Source organism: Puma concolor, chromosome A2 (assembly GCF_028749965.1).
Source record: "Puma concolor isolate L17-30 chromosome A2, mPumCon1.1.hap2, whole genome shotgun sequence".
Lineage (NCBI taxonomy): Eukaryota > Metazoa > Chordata > Mammalia > Carnivora > Felidae > Puma > Puma concolor.
In genome coordinates, this window is record NC_141668.1 from 167713232 (window position 1) to 167737222 (window position 23991).

Sequence of the window (23991 nt, forward strand, 5' to 3'; positions counted from 1 at the left end):
TGCTTGGTGTGTGGCCGTGGCCTCCCAAGGATGAGGACGGGAGATGGGAGAGTGAGCTGAGGGGCCATCTGAGCTGTCTGGCCCAGGGGTAACCGTCTTGAGACATACTAGAGGGTTGTAGGGTTCCTTTTGGGTGTCTAGTTGGATGCTAACACAGATCCGGTTTCCCATTCAGGATCCAGAGGCCTGGGCCCACAGGCCCCAAGGGCAGCACCACTGGAGCCCTCAACAGCTCGCAGCCCCCCCAAGGCCTCATCCAGATTTGTTAGGAACCTACCCCTGTGGGTGGTGGCCCCCAATCAGCCCACCCTTGTGCTGCCTTGGCCCAGAAAGGGGCTGTCAGTCTGGGGTCTCCTGGGGAGTCAGCTTGGGTTAAAGCCTGGCCTCCTGTCACCAGGTCTCTTAACCTCACAGGCCCTGCACCCCTTCTGAGCCCTGTGTGGCCTCTGGGATGAGGGGAGAGGCAGAGCCCCCAGCCCCTCCCGTCACTGCAGCCTTTCAGTGACAGAGCAGCACTGGGCAAAATGTCTTCTGGAGCTGCTTCTGCCAAGATCTAGAAGAGGGGGAGCAAGAGGTCAGTTCTGAGTAGCAGCAGGGACCCTGTCCTCCAGCCCTCCACTGAGGCGGAAGCAGGTTAGCAGGCCTCTTCACTAAGAGCCCACAAAGGATCGGGAGGTGTGATGCCAGAGCCACGCGAGAGAAGAGGGAAATGGGTCAGTCAGGAAGGCTGCAACACAGCGTTCCGTATCACAGCTGGCCACTCGGCCACCCGAGCCCGGTGGAGACCCTGTCCCCTGGAGCAGGCCTCGGGAGGGAGGATGGTGTGGGGAACTGCCTCCTCCAGGCTGCTGCCCTCGCATCCCACCCCCGGCGGTGAGAGCCGGTTGCACAGGGCACTTCATTTTAGCCTCTGCAGCACTCCTACCTTCCACCGGAAAGAAAAGCAGAGAAACTGGGTGGGTCAGTTTAATAATTAAAATATCCCTGGGGTGCCTGGGTGGCTCTGTCGGTTGAGCTTCTGGCCTCAGCTCAGGTCACCATCTCACAGTCGGTGAGTTCAAGCCCTGCGTCCGGCTCTGTGCTGACAGTTCGGAGGCTGGAGCCTGCTTCGGGTTCTGTGTCTCCCTCTCTCTCTGCCCCTCCCCTGCTCGTGCTCTCTTTCTCTAAGATAAATAAACGTTAAAAAAAGAATTAAAATATCCCTGCTCCCCACCCCCACCCCCCTGCCCCAGGAATATATACGGCTGGATAGGAGTTGAGCCATGGTTAATGTGGTTAACGGGTTGTCATAATCCTAGGTTTTGTAGATACATTCTAAAATATATTTAATGTTGCAGTTCTGGAGACAGTCACTCTGTTTAGACCCAAACGTCATAGCTGGAAGGCCACGGCCTGTGCTTATTACTGCCCAGTGGGAGAAATGAAAGCCCCCAGTGTACACGCTGGGGAAACAGGCCCAGGGAGGTCCAGGATGTGGGGCCATGGCATGACCCCTGCCTTGTTCCCCTGGGGGGTTGGGGGTGAGTGGCAAGCAGGGAGTACCCGCGTTTCGGAGCAGGTTGTTCTGCTGGTAGGAGGTCAAGACTGGCTCGCACAGGGTGTCGTATGTCTCTAAGCCCTGGCGGAGGGCCGACTCACAGTCACGAACCCGGTGCTCCTTCTGGCCCCGATGCCACACTCTGCAGACCATCACATCCATGGAGCAATCAAACGTGATGAGGTCTGGGGCCCGGCCCACCTCGGCACCCACAAAGGGGCTGGATGAGGAAAAGGCAAGGTGCAGTGGCTCCCTGACCACCCCCCCACCCCACCGACCCCGACATCAGGAGTCTAGGATTGTGCGGGCCCCCCCCGGGTGCATCTTGGTTTTTTTAGCTCCAAGTACGTGTTTTACGTGTTCATTTTTTTGGATGGGTAGGACATTGGCAGAGCTCATCAGTAAACAACGCTAACAGGGAAGAGTGAAGACTTGCTTCCTCACCATCCCCAGCCACCCAGTTTCAGCCTCCCAGGAGTTGTTTCTTGTGTCTCAGTCTGGAGTTATTTTAGGCATATACCATACAAGCAAATTGATTCTGATGTCCTTTTTCCTCCTTTTTTGTACAAGTGGTGAAGATACTGATTTGCCTTCAATCCTGTTCGCTCCGTATCACAAGATGACTCCGTGTCGGCACGTTAAGGAAGTTCCTGATTGTTACAGAATTCTGCTCTATGGATGTACCGTTTCTTAGTTCTAGGTTGGTGGATATTTGTTTGTTTTTTTTTTTTTAATTTTTTTTTTTTTTTTTAACGTTTATTTATTTTTGAGACAGAGAGAGACAGAGCATGAACGGGGGAGGGGCAGAGAGAGAGAGGGAGACACAGAATCGGAAACAGGCTCCAGGCTCTGAGCCATCAGCCCAGAGCCCGACGCGGGGCTCGAACTCACGGACCGCGAGATCGTGACCTGGCTGAAGTCGGACGCTTAACCGACTGCGCCACCCAGGCGCCCCTAGGTTGGTGGATATTTGAATTGAAATATTCCTTCCAAGATGGATTTAAGCAGTCTTCAATTGCCTTCCTTTTGCCCAGATACTTCGCTGGGCAAGGCAGAGTCCCCAGCTCACCACTGCCCATACCACTGCCCTCCCCTCCCTGACTGGTCTCAGGAAGACCTTCCGAGATCTCCATGGCCGCCCACTGTGAGCTCTACCTCCTACTAGTTCCTCCAGAATTTCCTTGTAAAATAGACTCCACTGGTGCATTAAAAACAAAACAAAAACCAGGTGGGACTCATTCCAGGAAAGCAAGGATGGTTCAATACAATTTATTGTATTCACATCGGAGGGAAAAGTCATATGATCATCCTCATAAACACAGAAAGGGCAATTAACAAAGTTCAGCATGCATTCCAGATTCTTTAAGAGGGTAGGAATTGATAAATATCTTCAGCCAGGATCTTAATGGAAACTTGCTTCCGCACTGAATTGGGAACAAAATAAAATTGCCCACTCTTGCTCCTGTGACCTAGTAAGGTATAAGAAGGTTCGCTAAAGCAATGAGATTACGGAAATCAATTTGAGAGACCTGAATATGAAATAAGGGGGTAAAACAATGTCTGTTTGCAGATGATGTGATTATATTTTTGGAAAACTCAAGAAAATCTACAAACTAGTATAGACTTCAGAGAATTTGACAAAATGACAGGATATAGCATTAACACACAGAAGTCTGTAGCCTACGTGTATACAAAAATCACCAGTTAGAAAAGAAGGCCCCATTTGCAACAGCAACAAGATGAAATATAAAATGCTCAGGCAAGGGGCGCCCGGGGGGTTCAGTCAGTTAAGCATCTGGCTTCAGCTCAGGTCATGATCTCACGGTCTGTGAGTTCGAGCCCCGTGTCGGGCTCTGTGCTGACAGCTCTGAGCCTGGAGCCTGCTTCGGATTCTGTGTCTCCCTCTCTCTCTGCCACTCACACTCCGTTTCTCTCTCTCTCCCTCAAAAATAAATAAACATTAACTTTAAAAAGTGCTCAGACAAAACTCTTCCAGAAATGTGCAAAGTCTTAAGGACAACCTCTAAGGAAATGTTGGACAAAATACTCCTAAATGATTCAAAGGAGACTTGAACAAGAGGAAGATCTAAATGTGCCTGGATAGGAAGACCACATCATAAAGGAGGTGAGCGTTCTCAAATTAGTTTATAATTGCTTTTTTTTTTTTAATGTTTATTTATTTTTGAGATAGAGAGAGACAGAGCACGAGTGGGGGAGGGGCAGAGAGAGAGGGAGACACAGAATCTGAAGCAGGCTCCAGGCTCTGAGCTGTCAGCACGGAGCCCGACACGGGGCTCGAACCCATGAACTGTGAGATCATGACCTGAGCCGAAGTCGGACGCTTAACCGACTGAGCCACCCAGGCGCCCCCACACTTGAATGTATTTAAAAGATAAACCAGCCACGTCGAAGAGACGCCTAAGCACTCTCTGCCACCGGACAGAAGTTCACGTCAATGCCTGTGAAGCGTGAAGAAATGACATCTGAGTCCCAAACAAGACTCTAGACCCACCACCGATTTACAGGAAATCTAGAGGAGGAGAGGAACGTGGTAAAAAATGCGTTGCAGGGGCGCCTGGGTGGCGCAGTCGGTTAAGCGTCCGACTTCAGCCAGGTCACGATCTTGCACTCCGTGAGTTCGAGCCCCGCGTTGGGCTCTGGTCTGATGGCTCAGAGCCTGGAGCCTGCTTCCGATTCTGTGTCTCCCTCTCTCTCTGCCCCTCCCCCGTTCATGCTCTGTCTCTCTCTCTGTCTCAGAAATAAATAAGTGTTAAAAAAAAAAAAAATTAAAAAAAAAAAAATGCGTTGCAATCAACAAAATCCAGGCCGTGCGACATAAGGAGACCCGAACATGTGCCTTCTTCAGTAAACAATCGCGAGGAAACCAAAGCAGCAGGGATGGAACGAGAACCTACAGATGACCAGGAATGTGACACAGAGTGACCAGCTGCAGTGTCAGCCTTACGTGAATCCTCATTAAAACCAGGGGTAAGAAGAACAAGATTTTGAGGTTGTTCACCGGAAATTTGAATAGTGATCAGCTATTTGATGATATGAAAGATATTAAGATCATGGAAGCATTCAGATTTTACAGACGCCTTCATCTTTTAGAAAATATATACTGAAAGTGGGGCGCCGGGGGGGGGGGCTCAGTCGGTTGGGCATCCGACTTCGGCTCAGGTCATGATCTCGCGGTTTGTGAGTTCAAGCCCCGCGTCGAGCTCTGTGCTGACAGCTCAGAGCCTGGAGCCTGCTTTGGTCCTGTGTCTCCCTCTCTCTCTGCCCCTCCCCTGCTCATGCTCTGTCTTTCAGAAAGAAAGAAAGAGAAAGAAAGAAAGAAAGAAAGAAAGAAAGAAAGAAAGAAAGAAGAAAGAAAGAAAAAGGAAGGAAGGAAGGAAGGAAGGAGGAAGGAAGGAAGGAAGGAAGGAAGGAGGAAAGAAAGAAGGAAAGAAAGAAGGAAGGAAGGAAGGAAGGAAGGAAGGAAAGAAAGAAAGAAAGAAAGAAAGAAAGAAAGAAAGAAGAGAGGGAGGGAGGGAGGAAGGAAGGAAGAAAGCAAGGAAGGAAGGAATGGAAAATATATACTCAAAGTGGGGCGCCCGGGTGGCTAAGTCGATTAAGCATCCAACTTCGGCTCAGGTCATGATCTCACGGTTCGTGAGTTTGAGCCCCGCGTCGGGCTCTGTGCTGACAGCTCAGAGCCTGGAGCCTGCTTGGGATTCTGTGTCTCCCTCTCTCTGTCCCACTACCACCCACCCCCCTCTCTCTCAGAAATAAACATTTTATATATATATGTATATATATATATACAAACATATATATATATACACATATATATGTATATATATATACATATATATGTGTATATATATATAGACATATTTACAGATTTTTTTTTTTAAAAAGCACAAGATGTATTGAACCTGAATCTGAGTGCGCTGGGAGTTAACTTTGCATGTGTAGCACAAATGAGAGACAGAGAGATGAGTTAGATAATACCACGAGGCAGGAAGCCCCTGGAAAAATCCTGAACGTGAGCCGCTCTACAGGATAACGGACCCAGACCAGTCAAAGGCCGGAAGGACTAAGCAAGCCGGGCGGCCTTCCCTCCTCAGATTAGGAGACACCTAGCATGGTGTGGGCCTTGTCCTACTCGCAAATCTCACCAGAGATCAAAGAGACATTCTTCAGACACTGGGGAAACTCAGAGGTGGCCTGGACATCAAATGGTCTCAAGGCATGAATGTTAATCATCTCAAGAGCGGCTGGGTGACAGAGCGCCCATAATGCGATCTGGAATCTGTTTCAATTTTTTTTTTACTGTTTACTTATTTTTGAGAGAGAGAGAGAGAGAAAGAGAGAGAGAAAGTGCAAGTGGGGGAGGGGCAGAGAAAGCAGGAGACACAGAGTCCGAAGCAGGCTCCAGGCTCTAGGCTCTGAGCTGTCAGCACAGAGCCCGACGTGGGGCTTGAACTCAGGACCCGTGAGATCATGACCTGAGCTGAAGTTGGATGCTTAACCCACTGAGCCACCCAGGTGCGCCTGGGAATCTACTTCAAAGGGCACAGTCAGCAATCGCGACAAGACGTTTTGGCATAGATACAGTAAGTGTGACCGGACCTCGATGATGGTTCGATCCGGCGACGTGGAGATCCCTTAGACGGTTCCAACTATGTACGTGTTTGAAATCTGGCACCACAAAAATACGCAGGACTTCCTTGCTGGCTTTTCCACTCGGGGAGGCACGCGTACCCCCAAATGCCACAAAGACCTCTCTTCCTGGTGAGGACGGAGTGCAAGGCTTCACGGGGTCAACTTTCACAGACTGACTGGCCTGGACTTCACGGTCAGCCCTGTTATCTCACACCGCATCCCGCCAGCTGCCTTTTTCTACTTTTTTTGTGTGGGGTCAGGAGAGGGGGAAGGGTTTTTGTGAGGGGGGGCAGGGAGGAGGGCAACGAGTACTTTGGCAAATAGAAAGGGAGCACCACTTGCTCCAGAGGTAAGTGTAAAATCAAATACTTAGCGACGCAAAGAGCCCGGTTGTGATACCAGACGCCCATAGAAGAAGATGTTACCACTAGGAGGACCTGGGTGAAGGGTACAGGGCAATTTCCTGTGAGCCTATAATTTATCAACACATTTATTTTTTATTTTTTATTTTTTTCAACGTTTATTTATTTTTGGGACAGAGAGAGACAGAGCATGAACGGGGGAGGGGCAGAGAGAGAGGGAGACACAGAATCGGAAACAGGCTCCAGGCTCTGAGCCATCAGCCCAGAGCCCGACGCAGGGCTCGAACTCACGGACCGCGAGATGGTGACCTGGCTGAAGTCGGACGCTTAACCGACTGCGCCACCCAGGCACCCTATCAACACATTTAAAAAAAATACATAATTATTTAAAAATGTCTTATGGGGCGCCTGGGTGGCTCAGTCGATTAAGCGTCTGACTTCGGCTCAGGTCGTGGTCTCACGGTTCATGAGTTCCAGCCCCACGTTGGGCTCTGTTCTGACAGCTGGGAGCCTGGAGCCTGTTTTGGATTCTGTGTCTCCCCCTCTCTCTGCCCCTCCCCTGCTCACGCTCTGTCTCTCTTCCTCTCTTAAAAATAAATAAACATCAAAAAAAAATTTTTTTTAAATCTGTTGTGAACAGGGGAGTTTCCTTGCAGGTTAACACTTTGGGGGGAACATTGACTCAGAGAAATGACCTCCCGTGTCTGGGCGTTTCAGGGAGACGGTTCACGGATGCTCCAACGAAATCCAACCAGATTATGATAATCTAGGCTGCACATGTGTTATCTGGTCCTCCTCACTGCCCCTTGTGCAGAGTGCGGCCTGGCAGGGAGTCGCCATGTGTTCACAGGCCACAGGCCACCCACCACGGGCCTCGGCTCCCCGCGGCTTGTGTTCTCAGACAGGTGCACAGGTGACTGAAGCAATCTTGGAAACAGACGGGAAACCGTCCCAAGAGGAAGCCTTCCCCACCTTCCCCACATGGAAAAGAGGCTTGTAGCATTTCTGTCCACATTCACAGATGATGGACCCGAGGCTCGGGAAGCCAGGTCTTGTGCGGATTACAGACAGGTGGAGAAAGTGACTGAGTGTGACCTGAGTGCCAGTCTCCTTGGCTCCAAAGTCAGTGTCTGAACTAGGCTGGCCAGCCTCCTAAGGGGCAGGAGCCAACCTCAAGTAACCTGCCCTCCATGGGCCTCGATTTCCCTGTCTGTAAAATGGGGGCATTGATCTCCCTAGAAGATGTCATTTCACCTTGGCTTCCTGTGAATTTCACCACCTTGGCCCTGAGAAACCCCCCAGCGGTGTTTTGAATGTCCAGAGAGGGAGAACAGGAATGGCAAAGAGAAGGATCCCCAGACTTCTGGAGTGCTGGCTTCAAGCCAGACCCACTGCATTGACTCACACCACAGGTGGAGCTAAAACGCTCAGGCCTGGCAGGGTCCAGGTTGAAGGGCCAAGTTGGTGGCCTCCAGGGATACCTGGACAGACCCAAGGCAGGGGCCTACGGGGTCCTCAGAGGCCAACATGGGGCCGGCAGCTCACAGAGATCTAGAAAATTCTCCGCAGTGAAAATCCACTCTCATAACCCAGGCCTGTTTGTTTCCTCACTTCTGGCAGCCACGTGGGTACGAGGAAGGCATGTGTTCTGTTCCTCTTAGCATAAAACCACAACGCGAGCAGGATCCTAATGGCAGGTGGCGCTCGGCCTCCATGATGGAGGGGCAACCCTCCGTGGGAGTAGGGGGGACCCTGGTGGGGGGGGAAGCAGAGAGGGAACCCCTGCTGACATGGTTAACATCTAGGCCTCGAGACCAACTGTGTGACCCAGGCAAGTTGCCCAATCCCTCTGTGAAAAAGCAGGATGCTTACGGTGCAAGAAACGCTTTTCTGGAATGTTCCGAGAGCTCAGAGCTCATCCGTGTAGTGTCAAGAACAGCCCTGGGCTCAGGAAAAAGCTCGAGATGCATTCATGCTGCTGTTGCCATGGGGACATGCAGGCCCCACGTTGCCAAGTCAGGCCCTTTTCAAGGGAAGCCGGGAGTTTTGACGTGGCCTCTCTCGATATTTGAAGGGTGGCCACTGCTGCAGAAAAAAACTCTTAAAAATGCTGTAGGGACGGACGGCTGGGGTGGCTCAGCCGGCCAAGCCCCCGCCTCTTGATTTCAGCTCAGGTCAGGATTTCACAGTTCGTGGGTTCGAGCCCCACGTTGGGCTCTGTGCTTGGCAGCTGAGAGCCTGCTTGAGATTCTCTCTCGCTCTTTCTCTGCCCCTCCCGGCTTGGTCACTCTCTCAAAAAAATAAGCTTAAAAAAAATTTTTTTTTTAATGCCATAGGGTCCAAACCGCTGGCCCGGGGCTGCTGAGGACAGAGAAATTCATTAGCTCGGCTTTTGCCCTCAGAGCTCCCAGACCAGGAGAGGGAACCCATTCCATTGCCCTGGAAGTCACTGCCAGGAGCCCGACAGGACTGCTCCCATGCAGTTGCTAACAGAAGGCAGGGCCCCACCTGCCCACGAGGATAGCGGCCCCAGCCCTCGGTGGTGACGTCGGTTTGATTCCCGCCTGCGCTTCTCTGAAGGCATTTCAACTGCATCTGGCAAGTTCCAGAAAAGCCCGGGGCCTGACAACCCACCACAGTTCCTCTTGTCCTGCTCGGCCATTTCCGGACTCTCCAGCCACGGCTGTTCAGGTGCCTGGGTGGGCCTTTCCAGGAAGTCAGCGCTGCCGGCAGAAGTAACCTGAAGACCGAGTGTGACTTGCCAACGCGGGCTGGCTCCTCTTCTCGCTGCTCAGTTGTCCCACGTCCTCGCTTTGAGGAGGCCACCAGGGCCACCCAACTCTAACAGCCCGCTTGTGTCCCTCCGGGACGTCATTCTGTCTTCTGCTCTCTGCTGCCTTCCCTGCTGCCAGAGGCGTCTCAGCTTCATTCGGCAAGTCACGTATTGGTCAGTGTCTGTCTACTGGCAGGGACTGAGTCTGTCTCGTGAACGCCTAAGGACAGGGTCTGTTCTCAAACCATTTGGGGACAGGTGGCTGAATAAATAGAGGAGCAAATAACTACACTCCATCTTTATGGCCCAGGGATGATGCTAAACCCATGTGCTACTCAGGGGGCAAATGATCCGTGTGCAGGAAAAGATCAGTATGACTTTGTCCCTGCCCTCAGAGAGCTCGGCGGCTAGCCACCAACAGTGGCTAGAAGCTTCCAACAGTCTTCTGACTGTCCCTTGAAAATCTAAAACTCCAGTCCACACCCCCCCCTCCCGCCGCCGCCATCTGCTCTCCCCAGTCTTATCCCTTCCGATCTCCACCCAAGGTGGGGAGGGAGAGTAGCTCCACACTTCACCACATTCTCACACACCCTGGGGTCACTCACAATGCGCTCCAACTCCTTGGCCTGCTTCAGCTTCCAAGGGAAGCCGTCGGTGAGGAAGGCCCAGCTCTCCTGGCACGACAGCATGGTGTTGCTGCTCAGGTCTGTGATGATGCCCTGGGAAGGAAAGGGGTGTTGGGTTTGGTGCCCCAGGCTCCCCCACCCCCCACCCCCACGTGGCCACTTCGTCAAGTTTTCTCCCTTGGCCTGGACTTCTGGTGAATTCAGAAGAGCCCTTGCCCTGGCCAGTGCCCGGGGTTATAGGTCTGCCCTGGTGCCCCAGGGCCACTCTGATGCACTGAGGCCATCTACAGGGGCTGGTGGCTGCCGTGTGCCAGGCTCGCGAGGTCTCATTCATTTATCACTACCTTCTTACGGGTAGATACAGGGGTGACCTTCATTTTCCAGGTGAGGGAACGGGCACAGGAGGGGCCAGTTGATATACATGCCCAAGGTCACAAAAGGAATAAATACGAGCTAACTTTACTGTTTGTTAAATGTCAGGCACTCCGCCAAGTGCTTTATGAGAATGACGTCAGCCAACTGTCCCTACAGATGCCAGCTGGTCTCCCATCTTACAGGTGAGGACACAGAGGCTCAGTGCAGCAAAGCTGTGGCCAGCCCGGGAGCCAGAACCTTCTGGGCCTATCTGCTCCCACAGGGTTTCCAGGGAAGGTACCTCCTTCTTCCCTCTGCCCCTGTGCCTGTGAGCTTTCACCGTGGGCACCAGGAGCCCCTGCAGCATGATGTCATGGGCCTCCCAGCCCCACTGGGTACTGCATTGGCCCTCTTGCGTCAGCAGCTGGCCCAGTCCAACGTGGCAAAAGCCATATTTGGTCGCCACGTTCTTGCACTGTGTCCCTTTGCCACAACCTGGGCCACCCATCACGAAGACAATCAGAGCGGACTTGAGGATGTCTGGGGGGCCCAGGGAGGAGGTGGGGAGAGGGTTTGATGCCTACAGGAGCCAACACACGCTGGGGTGACTGTGTCCACAGCTTAGTGTGTGTCCTTGGGTAAGTGACACTGGACACAGGTCTCCTGGAATACCCACTTTGCTATGCCCTAGGGTGGCATCTGGGGGTGCACATCCATGCCCAATGGTACACTCAGGCATGGCATCATTAGTTCTGTTACAGGTAGCCGGGAGGATGTGAACTTGAGCAGGCCAGGCCTTCTGCACACAGCGTCTCCTTGAAGAATCTCAGTGACTCTACTATCCCATTTTACACTTGAGGAAACAGGCTCAGAGTGGGGCGGGGTCTCGCCCATCCCCCAGACTTATCCCACACCACCCTCCTCATCCTTCACCCTGGTCCAGCCCCAGGGGCCTCTTCTGTCCCTTGAACTTGCCAAACTTATCCTTCTCCTGCTGTCCTGTGCCCCGCCTCCTCCCTGCTGCAGTAAGTCCCTGCTCCTCTTCCTTCAGGTCACAGCCGACCCGTCAGACTCTCTCTAAGAGCCTCCCACCCCATCGTTCCATCTCAGAGCCCCATTTCTTCCACAGCAACAGCCACGATTAGTAGCGATTTCGCCTGTTTACTTGCTCTTGCTTCTCTCCCCAGCCAGACTCTACTCCATGAGGGCAAGGACTGTTTCTGTCTTGCTGGTCCCAATATTTCTAATAGTTGGCACGGTTCCTGACATACAGTAGTGGGCGATGAGTAAATGCACGCCCATGGCTACCAGGCATGTCTGTGGAGTGTGGTAGTTTATAGCGCAACTTTGCTGTCTTGCTTCCTTCCGCCTTTGCTTAGCGAATTCCTAGGCATTCCACGGGGCGGAGCATAAACCTCCCCTCTTCCCGGAGCCCTCAGAGCGGGCGCCTCTTTCCCTGTGGCAGCCCTGTCCCCTCCTGCTCGTAGATCCCATTTTCTGAGACCGCCTCCTTCACTACGCTGTAATCTCCAGGAGGCCAGGGAGCTAGTTTGACACATTCACCGTGGAGTGCCCAGAACCTGGCACAGCAGGTGCTTAAGTGGATCAAAGAAGGGCTGATCCTTGAGCATGTGCGGTTGTGTTACCACCACGGGTGGGTGGGGGTCGTGCGCACACCTGAACTTGGGGTGTGGGGCACCTGTATGTACCTCCCTCACGCCCTTCATAGCCTCCTTACTTCCCCCCAGTGATTCAGCCCCTCCTCGCCCCCCGCGATGTTACCCTTCTCCTGGATCTCAAGGCCCTGCCCTTGTGGGGCAGCTTGGACTTGCACAGACCCATCCCGCCAGCGGCCCGTGGAGTGGTCGCGCCCCACCCCCACCCAGGCTCTGACGCCTCCTGGCTCGGCTCAGCGTCACAAGGGCCCGATCGTTTGGCGAGATGATGAGGTCTCCCAGGGGCAGAAGGAGGAAATGACCCTAAAGAGGCTCAGGTGGAGCGGTGGCAGCTAGCCGCAAAAGAGACCTCGGTCGCTATGGTGACGCGGCCTCCTTGGGCGCACTTCCGGAGCGGAGTGGCGCATGCGCGAGGCGCGCGAGAGATCGCGAGGAAGGCCAGTTCCTCCCTCCCCTCCCAGGATGCCCCGCGGAGTGTGTCGTCACGGGGAGGCGTGTCCACCGGGCCGATTAAATTAACAGCGCTATATAGAGCCGCGAGCGCGGGTCCGGGTGGTAGACTGCGCTTCCTCCAGCTGCGGGTCGGTCGTGGCTCCTCCCTCTAGAAAGAGTCGAGGGGAAATACGTGACGCGGAGGAGGTTGCCATCGCGACGCACCCCGAGTTTCTCTTCCAGGTTAGGCGCAGGCGCAGACGTGACCGGAGTGGTCGCCGAGCCGGCCGAGCGAGCACGGCTTCCCGGTAGTTGCTCCCAGGATCGGTGGCACCTCGGCCTTGGGGTCCTCGGTCGGGGCCAGAGACCCGGCACCGCGAGAGCGGCTTCCCCGCGACTGAGGGACGCGGACCGGACCGGACCCGAACCACCGAACGTCGTCGCCCATGGCGGCCCTCGTGAGTATGCGGCGGAGTTGGGGGGTCCCTGCGGCGGCCTCCGCAGCCCCGCACTCACCGTCCCGCCTTCTCTGCCCGCAGGGCCCCGGCAGCCAGAACGTCACCGAGTATGTCGTTCGCGTTCCCAAGTAAGTCCCTGACCCCTCTTCCCACTTCCTCCGAAAGGGGTTCTATACCTCCCTGACCTCGTAGACATGGCTGGCACCGCCTGTGCTTCTCGCTCTGACGAGCAGGGGGACCTGATGACGGGGCTGGAGTTCAGCCGAGGCCTCTCTGGGGGCATCAGTGTGTTTGGAGCAGAACGAATGAATGAGTGCTTCAATAGGCGGCAGGATGCAGCCTTCTGGCCTAGCATTCCCTCTGGCAGGAATGCCTCTTCCCCGCTTGTGACTCTGTGGGGTGGATTCTTGTTGGTTCCCTAAAACCCAGTTCCAGGACTTTCCCCCCCCAGGAAGCATTCCCTGCCTGCCCTCCCCCATCCCCAGGGCAGACTGCCTTATTATTCCCACATGTTGGTTCCCCCAGATCTCTGTGCCTCCTTCTGCTTTTCTTCCGCACGGGGTTGGGAGGGCATGGATCTGTTCCCTGACAGACTGGGAACCCCTGGGGTCTTTGGTGGGTCCCCAGCACTGCTGAGCCCGGGAGGGTTTGCTGAATGAACGAGTAACTGAGCACTGCCCCTTCTTGTCCGTTCCAGAAACACAACTAAAAAATACAACATCATGGCCTTCAATGCAGCGGATAAAGTCAACTTCGCTACCTGGAATCAGGTAAGTCTCCCTTGTGAGTGTGACAAGGGGATCCTGCACTGGGTTGTAACAGTTCCCCTTTGTGATAGTAGTAACTGAGGCTTGGTTTCCTCACCTCTCCTGGAGCGGAGATCCAATGATGTGCTGAGGCCCGGGCTGAGCTGCTGGGTGCATCCCTGTGAGGCAGATTTGGATGCCTAACTGCACCTGCCCAGGCCTTGTGAAAGGAGAACATGTACAAGTTGTGCCCACTGACAGGCAATTTTGGCCTCGAGTTATCTGGGCCAGGGAGGGGGCTGCCTCCTACAGATGGTATTTGGAAGCCACCTCTGTCCACGGGCGCTGCCTTCACAGAACACCCTAGCCTGGGTGGCGTATAAGCGACACAGGTTTATTTCTCACAATTCTGAAGGCTGGGAAGTCCAAGATCAAGGCACCAGCAGATTTTCGGTCCAGTGCGGGCCTTCCTCCTGCTTCATAGATGGCTGTCTTTTCACTGCCCTCACATGGCGGAAAGGGTGAGGGAGCTCTCTGGGCCTCTCTTGTAGGGGCACTAATCTCACTCACAAGGGCTCCACCCTCGTGACCTAATCCCCTCCCCGAGGCCCCACCTCCCCCTACCATCCCACTGAGGGGGAGGTTTCAACATCTGCATTTTGGGGTGGAACACAAACATTGAAGCCATTAAAGAGTTTTAAATCGGTGGGGGGCCCTGCATGCCTCAGTGGGTTGAGCGTCCAACTTTAGCTCAGGTCACGATCTCGCTGTTCCCAAGTTTGAGCCCCAAGTTGGGCTCTGTGCCGACAGCTCAGAGCCTGGAGCCTGTTTTGGATTCTGTGTCTCCCTCTCTCTCTCCGCCCTCCCCCACTCATGCTCTGTCTCGCTCTCTCGCTCTCCTCTCTCTCTCTCAGAAATAAATAAACATTTAAAAAATTAAAAACTTTTTTAACAGGGGAGTTATAAAGTGATCCAGGCACTGTCAGGAGACAGACTGTGGGGTCAAGGGCAGATGAAGGGTGTGCAGGGTGGAGGCGTCGGCTGTGGTCCAGGCGAGTGATGACTGCATGGAGCAAACAGCGTTATGAGACGTGGGTGGATTCTAGTGTGTTTGGAGCGGAGCCCATAGGGTCGGTTAATGATTGGATGTTGAGGGGTGCCAGGGCCACATGGATGGAGTATTTGGGAGTTCAGTTTGGGACGTCTTATATTAGACATCCTGGAGGAGATGGTAGGTGAGCAGTTGGACATGTGAGTTGGGAGAGTGGGAGGGCACATCTGGGCATTTGGAACAGCGTTTAAAGCCACAGAGACTGGAGCAGCCCAGCAGGGGACTTGGCCCCAAGTCTGAAGTCGGCATGGTCAGGCCTTCCCGCGGTCGGGCAGCTCCAACTGCTCAGCTGGTTGTTGAGCACAGGTCTGCCTTTGGACTTTTTTTTTTTTTTTCTAAAATCTGTTTTAGGGAGAGAGAGCCAACGGAGGAGAGGGGGAGAGAGAATCTTTTTCTTTTTTTATGTGTATTTGTTTATTTTATTATTATTATTATTTTTAACATTTATTTATTGCTGAGAGATAGAGACAGAGCATGAGTAGGGGAGGGGCAGAGAGGGAGGGAGGCACAGAACCCGAAGCAGGCTCCAGGCTCCGAGCTGTCGGCACAGAACCCGAGGCGGGGCTCGAACTCACGGACTGTGAGATCATGACCTGAGCTGAAGTCGGACGCTTAACCAACTGAGCCACCCAGGCGCCCCTAATATTTATTCATTTTGAGAGAGAGCACAAGTAGGGGCAGGAAGAGAGGGAGACAGAGGATCCGAAGTGGGCTCTGTGCTGACAGCAGACAGCCTGATGCAGGGCTCAAACTCAGACTGTAAAATCATGACCTGAGCTGAAATCAAGAGTTGGATGCTTAACTGATTGAGCCACCCAGGTGCCACTCTGGACTATTTTTTTTTTTTTTTTAAGTTTATTTATTTTGAGAGAGAGAGAGAGAGAGCGCACATGTGTGCATGCAAAAGCTGGTCGGTGGGGGGGTGCAGGGGTGGGGGTGTGCGGGGGTGGGGGGGAGGGCCAGGGGAGTAGGAGAGAGAATCCCAAGTGGGCTGTGTGCTACTGGAGTGGAGCCTGACATGGGGCTCAATCCCACAAACTGCGAGATCATGACCTGAGCCAAAATCGAGACTCAGACACAACCAACTGAGCCACCCAGGCGCCCCTCTTTTGGCTATTAAAAAAAATTTTTTTTTAATGTTTATTTTTGAGAGACAGAGTATGAGTGGGGGAGGGGCGGAGAGCAGGGGAGACAGAGGATCCAAAGCAAGCTTTGTGCTGACAGCAGGCAGCCCAAAGCGGGGCTTGAACCCACGAACTGTGAGATATGACCGGAGCCGAAGTCGCATGCTTAACTGACCAAGCCACCCAGACGCCCCTCTTTTGTCTATTTTTAAACTTCACTTCACCCAGCTGAGCAGATGAGACTATTTGAGAGAGACACGATAACAACGTGCTCCTCTGGATATTGGGCAGGTGGATACTTGCTCCAGGCGCCCTCTTCCCTTGTAGGGTGCCTGCCTGCCAGCACGGCCAGCTGCCCACATGTTTGTATACAGACTAGCATGTTCCCCCCACCTCTGGCCTCGCCTAAGTTATCCAGAGAGGGTGCAGTGTTTCCAAATCCCTCATCACTCAGTGGGGAGACATTCTTCATCATTTACCATCCAGGAGAGAGAAATAAGCCACCTTCGGGTACCCTGCCCCCAAATACTCCTCGCTAAGAGGAGTGACTTGGTAAACACCTTGGGAACCCACCACTCTTGATCCGTCATCAATAGGAGATCCCCTGTCCCGGCATCCATGAGAACTGAGAGGAGTCTGCACCTCAGCCACTCGTCCCCTTGGAGGGTCCATGCCCCTCGTCACCCACCGCCTTGAGGTGCAGAGCCTGCATAGTTATCACCTCTTGAGACACGTGATCTCCCAGCCGCTCGTAACTTGGGGGTTATACATACCCTGTTCCCCGATCGTCGTGGGGGGACGTCACTCATCACTCCTTGCTTTCACCACACGGAGGTTACACTCCCTAAAAACCTAGTCACAGGGAAATGCAGCCCCTTGAATTTTCATTGCCTAAATGGCACACTCCCTAAAAAACCAACGAGGGGGATTACGTTCCCTGGAGAAAACTAATTTGCTGGGTTGACACCCCCCTGTCACTAGTCACTCAAGGGAGGGGGCGGGGACAGCCATCTAAGCACTTAAAACCACAGGGGACATCCCCCTCCTCCGGTAGCCGCTGCTCACCCAGGGCAACGTGTGGCAGAAACCCCCTCCAAATGCATTCTTTTAGCAACTGTCCCTGGAGACCCTCCGCTGGGCTAAAGGTGAACACGCCAGGCAGGGGCCCTGCCCTCTGGGGTGACCGTGTTTGGGGAATCAGGCTTGTTTACCTTCCTTTTGTAGTGAGGCACGTCCTGGGCCGGCTCCCCAAAAAGGTGTGGGGTGCACACCAATTTCCTCGCACCCCTGTGAGTGTCCAGATTCCAGCCTCGGGCTGGGTAGCTCGACTGGGTATCATAAGCTAGCCTGGTAACCATTTTCTCTCAAGTTGTGAGGGTTTTGTTCCAGTGTTTTCTGGCTTCTGGTGTTGGCTGTGGAGAGCTTCTGCCATTCTCCCTCTTGTCCTTTGTATCAGGGGTCAGTAGGCTTTTTCTTAAAGGACCAGTAATTATGTTGCCCTTGGTTGGCCGGTGTCTGTGCGGCAGCCCCTCAACGCTGCGTGTCCGCACTTGCGCAGTAAAGGCACAAGGATATATCGAGTGGGCGTGGCTGTATGCCAGTAAGACTTTGTTTCTAAAAACGTGGCCCGCCCCTGGGCCAGGGACTTTTCCCCCTTCTTCCTGGGAGCTGGTAGGATCTTTTTGTTCCCAGCTGTCTGAAATCTCTTGTCAGTAGGAAGCAGTGTGGGTCATCTTGCCTTTTTCAGTCACTGTGCCTTGGGACTTGTTCCCTACAGTCGCCCCCTTTTTCTTTTCTGGCCACTCTGTCTTCCATTGTGTGGAGGAGGCCCCGTGCATCAAGCCAGCGCACCGCTGATGTGCGTTAGGTTGACTTCCAGTCTTCTGCTGCAACAGAGTGGTGTGCTAAACAGCACTGCGCATGTCATTTCACCTCCGCTGTCTGGAGGAGGGACCTCTAGGGTGAGCGGCACGTGCATTTAAAAAAATTTTTTTTCAACGTTTTATTTATTTTTTTTTGGGATAGAGAGAGACAGAGCATGAACGGGGGAGGGGCAGAGAGAGAGGGAGACACAGAATCGGAAACAGGCTCCAGGCTCCGAGCCATCAGCCCAGAGCCCGACGCGGGGCTCGAACTCACGGACCGCGAGATCGTGACCTGGCTGAAGTCGGACGCTTAACCGACTGCGCCACCCAGGCGCCCCAAGGCACGTGCATTTTAAAGATCAAAATTTGGAAAACAGCCTTTAACGGTGCCTGAATGCAGAGAGCGGGCCAGTTCCTTGTTTTTTGTTTTTGTCCTATCCCCAAAATGATCTCACTGTTTGTTTGTTTGTTGATTTATTTCTTTAAATGTTGATTTAGAAAGAATTTCAAACTTTCCAAAGCTGCCAAGTAGACCTGGTACGAGGGTTGCCCACATGCCATCACCCAGATGCACCACCGAAGGCCAGCATTCTACCCCTTTTTTGTTTCGCTAAGCAGGAGGTTGGCTTTGCAAGTCGGCAGCTCAGCCTGGGAGGTGGGGTGAAGAGGGCGTTCGGGTGTTCTTGCAGGGTGGGGGGCGGCGGGCACAGCTCGAGCGAAGGCAGGCAGCCCTGACGGAAGGTTTGTTGCCTGCCCTCACGCCTGCTCCGTCACTCCAGGCCCGGCTGGAGCGAGACCTGAGCAACAAGAAGATTTACCAGGAGGAGGAGATGCCCGAGTCGGGTGCGGGCAGCGAGTTCAACCGCAAGCTTCGCGAGGAGGCTCGGAGGAAGAAGTACGGCATCGTCCTCAAGGAGTTCCGGCCCGAGGACCAGCCCTGGCTGCTTCGCGTCAACGGCAAGTCGGGCAGAAAGTAAGTGGTGGCAGCGGCGAGTGCCTCCCGCGACCCCCTCGCGTCCTGACTCGGCTGGGCGTCCCTCCCTGAACTCCCGCGTCCCTCGTGGGGTTTTCTTTCTGAAGATGAACCAGGCTGGTGCAGGAGCCCTTAGGGACCAGGGTACGTACAGGAAGCCCGAGAGCCTGTCCTGACCACACGCAGCGAGCAGCCGCCTGGGGACCGGGGGTCGTGAGGGTTGGGAGGTCAGGTGGATGGAGGGGGCTCCAGGAAGAACAGTGTGCACGAAAGCAGGGAATGGTGTGCAGAGCTCCACGGTGTGACAGTGACAGAGGGCGGGTGCACAGCGCAGGATGGTGGACGCCAGGATGCAGCTGGAGCATGGGTGGGCCGGGGCCCAGGGGAGCCTCGAAGGCCGTGGGCAGGGAAAGGCACTCTGTAAGACTTCCCAGACTTTTAGGGCAGGGACGGGTGAGGGCAGAGGCCAGGAGGAGGCTGGCACTGGTTCGGGCATGAGGAGAAACCTGGAGGCAAATCCGGAGGGGTGTGACTGCGGCACCCCTGCTTCACAGCTCGCCTAACACGGTCCTTCCAGAAAGGACCGTGATATGTACCACGAGGGGAGCCCCGAGCTCGCTCCGTGAGGTGGGGAGTGCTGCCCGTCTTTCCGGGGGCTGAAATCGAGGCTCACCCAGTTGAAGGGCCGGCCCAAGATCTCTCAGGCTTGGAGTTTGCTCAGAGAACCCAGGTGGTTCTGGAGAGAGGGCAGGCCAGGGGGCTGGTCGTGAGGGTCAGGCTGTGCCGTTGCCTCCCTGCAGGTTCAAGGGCATCAAGAAGGGAGGTGTGACAGAGAACACATCCTACTATATCTTCACCCAGTGCCCCGATGGGGCCTTTGAGGCCTTCCCTGTGCACAACTGGTATAACTTCACGCCGCTGGCCCGGCATCGCACGCTCACTGCCGAGGAGGCCGAGGAGGAGTGGGAAAGGTGAGTGTGAGCCACAGCTGGGCCTGGAGGGAGGCAGGGTGCGGGCATTGCTTCCCTAGCTTCCCCAGAAGGGGCTGACACACTTGGAAATGGAGTGTGTCACCATAACTTCTGCCTGGCCGGGGGCTGGGTACTCAGTGGTGACCAGGTCCGACTCCACCAAGCCCTTAGGGAGCTCCCAGTTCAGTGGGGGAGACGGACATGAAGGCATCAGGGACACACAGGGCCCGAGAGGGCTGGGGAGGTAGTAGCTGCTGAGCTGAGCCCTGGAGCAGGAATGGGCAGAGCGGGGGGAGATCCCCGGGGCCCACTTGGCTCCCCCCCCCAGACCGGAGGGCTATGGCTGGACCAACTACAGGTGAAATCCACACTACGTAGTTTGTCATTTAACCGTTTGTAAGTGTCCAGTTCAGTGGCAGTAAGCCCATTCGCATTATTGTTCAACCATCACCGCCATCCCTCTCCAGAACTTTCTCGTCTTCCCAAACTGAAACTGTCCCCATTAAACAGTAACTCTTTCTCCCTCTCCCCCAGCCCCTGGCTCCCACCATTCTACTTTCTGTCTCTGTGAGTTCGACCCCTCTAGGGATCTCCTATGAGTCGGCTCATGCAGTATTTGTCCGTTTGCCTCTGGCTTATTTCAGTCGCCATAATGTCCTCCAAGTTCATCCACGTTGTGGCACATATCAGTGCTTTGTTCCTTTTTTAATTTTTTAAATTTTTATTTATTTATTTTTTAATGTTTATTTTTTTGAGAGAGAGGGTGTGTGTGCACACAAACCAGGGAGGGGCAGAGGATCTGAAGCGGGTTCTGTGCTGACAGCACAGAGCCCGATGCGGGGCTCGAACTCGGGAATGGCGAGATCGTGACCTGAGCCAAAGTTGGACGCTTAGCCGACTGAGCCGCCCAGGCACCCCCATCATTCTTTTCAATTAAAAATGCTTTTAATTGTAAAAAACATAAAATTTGCCATCTTAACCATATTTAAATGTACTGTTCAGTAGTGTTAATTACACTCACATTCTTGTGCAAGAGCTTTACTCCTTTTCACAGCACTGATGAACTTTGCTTATGCTGTTAGATGTAATCCTAAGCTCTCCTTAGATGCAGTCATATTTTTTAAAACTTTTATCATCGGGGCACCTGGGTGGCGCAGTCAGTTAAGCGTCCGACTTCAGCTCAGGTCACGATCTCGTGGTCCATGAGTTCGAGCCCCACGTCGGGCTCTGGGCTGATGGCTCAGAGCCTGGAGCCTGCTTCTGATTCTGTGTCTCCCCCTCTCTCTGCCCCTCCCCCGTTCATGCTCTGTCTCTCTCTGTCTCAAAAATAAATAAACGTTAAAAATTAAAAAAAATAAAAAAAAATAAAAATTAAAATTAAAAAAAAATAAAAATAAAAAAAATTAAAAAAAAAATAAAACTTTTATCATCAAATTAAATGAAAACAGTTATTTCTTCTCATAAACACAAAGGCATCCATAAACTACCATAAAAACAGATGGACATGAATATGTTGTGTCCAGATTCTGTTGTCTGAGAAAGGACCTGAGCTGGAGAGAGATGCTCTCTCCCAACACCACATGAAACCTTATCTTTGAGGGACATGGGACAGACAAGGGATCAAAGCAGGGCCAGCTTTCCCATGTGACTTCAGGGTGTTCCATGCCATGGGTGTGAGTCCCCTCATGTCACCAAAGTCGTGTCTGTCATTCCCCTTTGGGGAGTGCCTGGTGGAGACGCAGGGAGGAGGCCCAGTTTTGGAGCCAGGCCCCTTGTCAGCCCCCACTGTACCCTTCCCCTGCCCACAGGAGAAACAAAGTCCTGAACCACTTCAGCATCATGCAGCAACGGCGGCTCAAGGATCAGGACCAGGATGAGGAAGACGAGGAGAAGGAGAAACGCAGCCGCAAGAAGGCCAGTGAGCTGCGCATCCATGACCTGGAGGATGACCTGGAGATGTCGTCTGACGACAGCGAGGCCAGCGGCGAGGAGGGTGAGGCTGGTGGAGCCCCCCTGGGTGGCCGTGTGGACTAGCCTGGGTCGTACTCCCTCAAGGTGTCTAAGTGACGACTCAGGAAGGTTGATGCCACTGAGGGAAAGCTGAGTCACTCACAGTCCCCTGGGAATGAGGACAGGGCACAGCCCGCTGCACCGGCCCTTGGGGAAGCACGGGAGGTGGTAGGAGGCAGAGAGGAGCGACGGGAAGGTCTCAGCTGCAGCCTTTATTGGGGTGTCCATGGATGGGCAGCGCAGGGCAGGGTGAACAGCTTTGGATCGGCCCGTTTGAATGATGCTGGTGGGCCTTGGGCTACAGGGGTGGGTTCTAGTTGTCCGATACACGGTTCTGGGGGATGCAGGGACGGAGATGGTGGCCCTGAGTGTGAGTCAGAGAAAGCGAGTTGGGGGTATAGACTTGGACCGGTCAGTTTACGTGTAAGAGGCCAGTCCTGGGCGTCTCTCCGTGCTCAGTGAGGCCCCCAAGATGTCCAGACATCCTCAGGTTTCCCAAACGGGACGAGTGCCCGGCCTGAGTCCCGCTCTGCTTCCCTAGGTGGCAGAGCTCCCAAGGCCAAGAAGAAGGCACCGCCGGCCAAGGGAGGCAGGAAGAAGAAGAAGAAGAAGGGGTCCGATGACGAGGCCTTCGAAGACAGTGACGATGGGGACTTTGAGGGCCAGGAAGTGGACTACATGTCCGACGGCTCAAGGTGAGGCAGGCGGGAGGCGGGTGTGAGGTGGGCGTGAGGCCTGCGCCAGCCCGGCCCACGCGCTCCCTCCCTCACGGTCGGCTGGTTCTCCGCCTTCAGCAGCTCCCAGGATGAGCTGGAGGGCAAGCCCAAGGTCACCCAGCAGGAGGAGGGCCCCAAGGGCGTAGATGAACAGAGTGAGAGCAGCGAGGAGAGTGAGGAGGAGAAGCCGCCCGAGGAGGACAAGGAGGAGGAGGAGGAGAAGAAGGCGCCCACGCCTCAGGAGAAGAAGCGCAGGAAAGGTGGGTCCCCTCCCCGCTGCCCGGGCGCCCCGCTCCCAGAGCCCCTCATCTGGGGTGGAGCCGGGGCGGGGCGCCCTGGCGCTGACACTCCTCCTGCCCCACGCAGACAGCAGCGACGAGTCGGACAGCTCAGAGGAGAGCGACATCGACAGCGAGGCGTCCTCGGCCCTCTTCATGGCGGTGAGGCCCGGGCCCGGGCAGGGGCGGGTGGGCCGGCGTCTGTCTCCAGACTTACATCCCAACCCCATTTCCGCAGAAGAAGAAGACGCCCCCCAAGAGGGAGCGGAGGCCGTCGGGAGGCAGCTCTCGGGGCAACAGCCGGCCAGGCACGCCCAGCGCGGAGAGTGGCAGCACCTCTTCCACCCTGCGGGCTGCCGCCACCAAGCTGGAGCAGGGTGAGCAGGGCCGTCGCCCCACCCCTCGCTGCGACCTCTTGACCTTTGCCCTCAGTCTCCCCTCCTGTCTCAGGAACAGAGGCCAGAGTTGGGGCAGAGGCCTGTCCACCCCGGGGCCCCCTGGACACGGGGTCCCAGCCCCGCTCCTCCTGGGCCCCTGGGGGTCCAGTCCCCCAGGCCCGGGGCTCAACCCCTCCCCTGCTCCCCCAGGCAAGCGAACGAATGAGACGCCGGTGGCCAAGCGGTTGCGGCTGGACGCCGGGCCCCAGAGCCTGTCTGGGAAGTCGACCCCTCAGCCCCAGTCCGGGAAGTCGACCCCCAGCAGCGGGTAGGTTGGCGAGGGTGGTGGGGGGTGGGGCAGGGGAGCAGGGCAGGGGTGCGGGGAGGCCTCCCGCTGACGCCCACCCGCCCCGCCCTCCGCTCGGCTCCTCAGCGATGTGCAGGTGACAGAGGACGCGGTGCGCCGCTATCTGACTCGGAAGCCCATGACCACCAAGGACCTGCTGAAGAAGTTCCAGACCAAGAAGACGGGGCTGAGCAGCGAGCAGACGGTGAACGTGCTCGCCCAGATCCTCAAGCGGCTCAACCCCGAGCGCAAGATGATCAGCGACAAGATGCACTTCTCCCTCAAGGAGTGATGGCCGGCGCCCACCCACCTGCCCAATAAACGGCTGCCTCCCAACTTCTCTGGTGCTCGCGCTGTCTGTCACCTGCTGCCTGAATCCCGGCGCCCCGTGTTGCCAATTCCACAACAATCCTAGCCGTTTTCTTAGCTCATGTCTCTCCCTCTGTCTGTCCCTCGGGCCCTTCCTTCTGGAACTTTCCCTGCCCCTTAGAGCTTGCTCCTCTTAGCCCTCGGCCAGCTGTGCTCGCTGAGCATCCACCGTCGCAGGCTGGCGGTCTCTCCAGCTCCGGCGTCTGGTTCTGTCTTCGGCTGTAGTTTATCCCCCGT

At 54.8% G+C, this 23991-nt stretch overlaps 2 protein-coding genes across 4 annotated transcripts; one reads left to right on the forward strand and one right to left on the reverse strand.

The window, feature by feature from the left end:
* Positions 1 to 251: 251 nt before the first annotated feature.
* Positions 252 to 12063, reverse strand: LOC112852866 (adenylate kinase isoenzyme 1). The gene is given in 5 exon segments (XM_086699327.1): positions 252 to 526; positions 529 to 553; positions 1547 to 1738; positions 9928 to 10041; positions 10643 to 12063. Coding segments are annotated over 5 exon segments (540 nt in total). The 5' UTR covers positions 10811 to 12063; the 3' UTR covers positions 252 to 485.
* A 405-nt stretch (positions 12064 to 12468) lies between these two features.
* Positions 12469 to 23721, forward strand: GTF2F1 (general transcription factor IIF subunit 1). Of its 3 annotated transcripts, none has more exons than XM_086699320.1 (12): positions 12469 to 12868; positions 12950 to 12996; positions 13566 to 13638; positions 18494 to 18687; positions 19488 to 19658; positions 21467 to 21651; positions 22210 to 22363; positions 22466 to 22644; positions 22751 to 22824; positions 22901 to 23039; positions 23250 to 23367; positions 23473 to 23721. In XM_086699320.1, the coding sequence occupies exons 1-12, from the start codon at positions 12857 to 12859 to the stop codon at positions 23675 to 23677; spliced, it is 1551 nt and encodes a 516-aa protein (XP_086555446.1). In that variant the 5' UTR covers positions 12469 to 12856; the 3' UTR covers positions 23678 to 23721. The 3 variants fall into 3 exon arrangements, with proteins under 3 accessions (XP_086555446.1, XP_086555447.1, XP_086555445.1); XM_086699321.1 differs by having other exon boundaries at positions 12475 to 12872; positions 22463 to 22644; XM_086699319.1 differs by having other exon boundaries at positions 12475 to 12868; positions 22463 to 22644.
* Positions 23722 to 23991: the final 270 nt, after the last annotated feature.

Excerpts from the sequence above, each read along its gene's own strand:
- GTF2F1 (XM_086699319.1), top strand. Across the intron at positions 12,997-13,565 it reads TATGTCGTTCGCGTTCCCAA|AAACACAACTAAAAAATACA; the intron begins GTAAGTCCCTGA and ends TGTCCGTTCCAG. Across the intron at positions 22,645-22,750 it reads GGAGAAGAAGCGCAGGAAAG|ACAGCAGCGACGAGTCGGAC; the intron begins GTGGGTCCCCTC and ends TGCCCCACGCAG.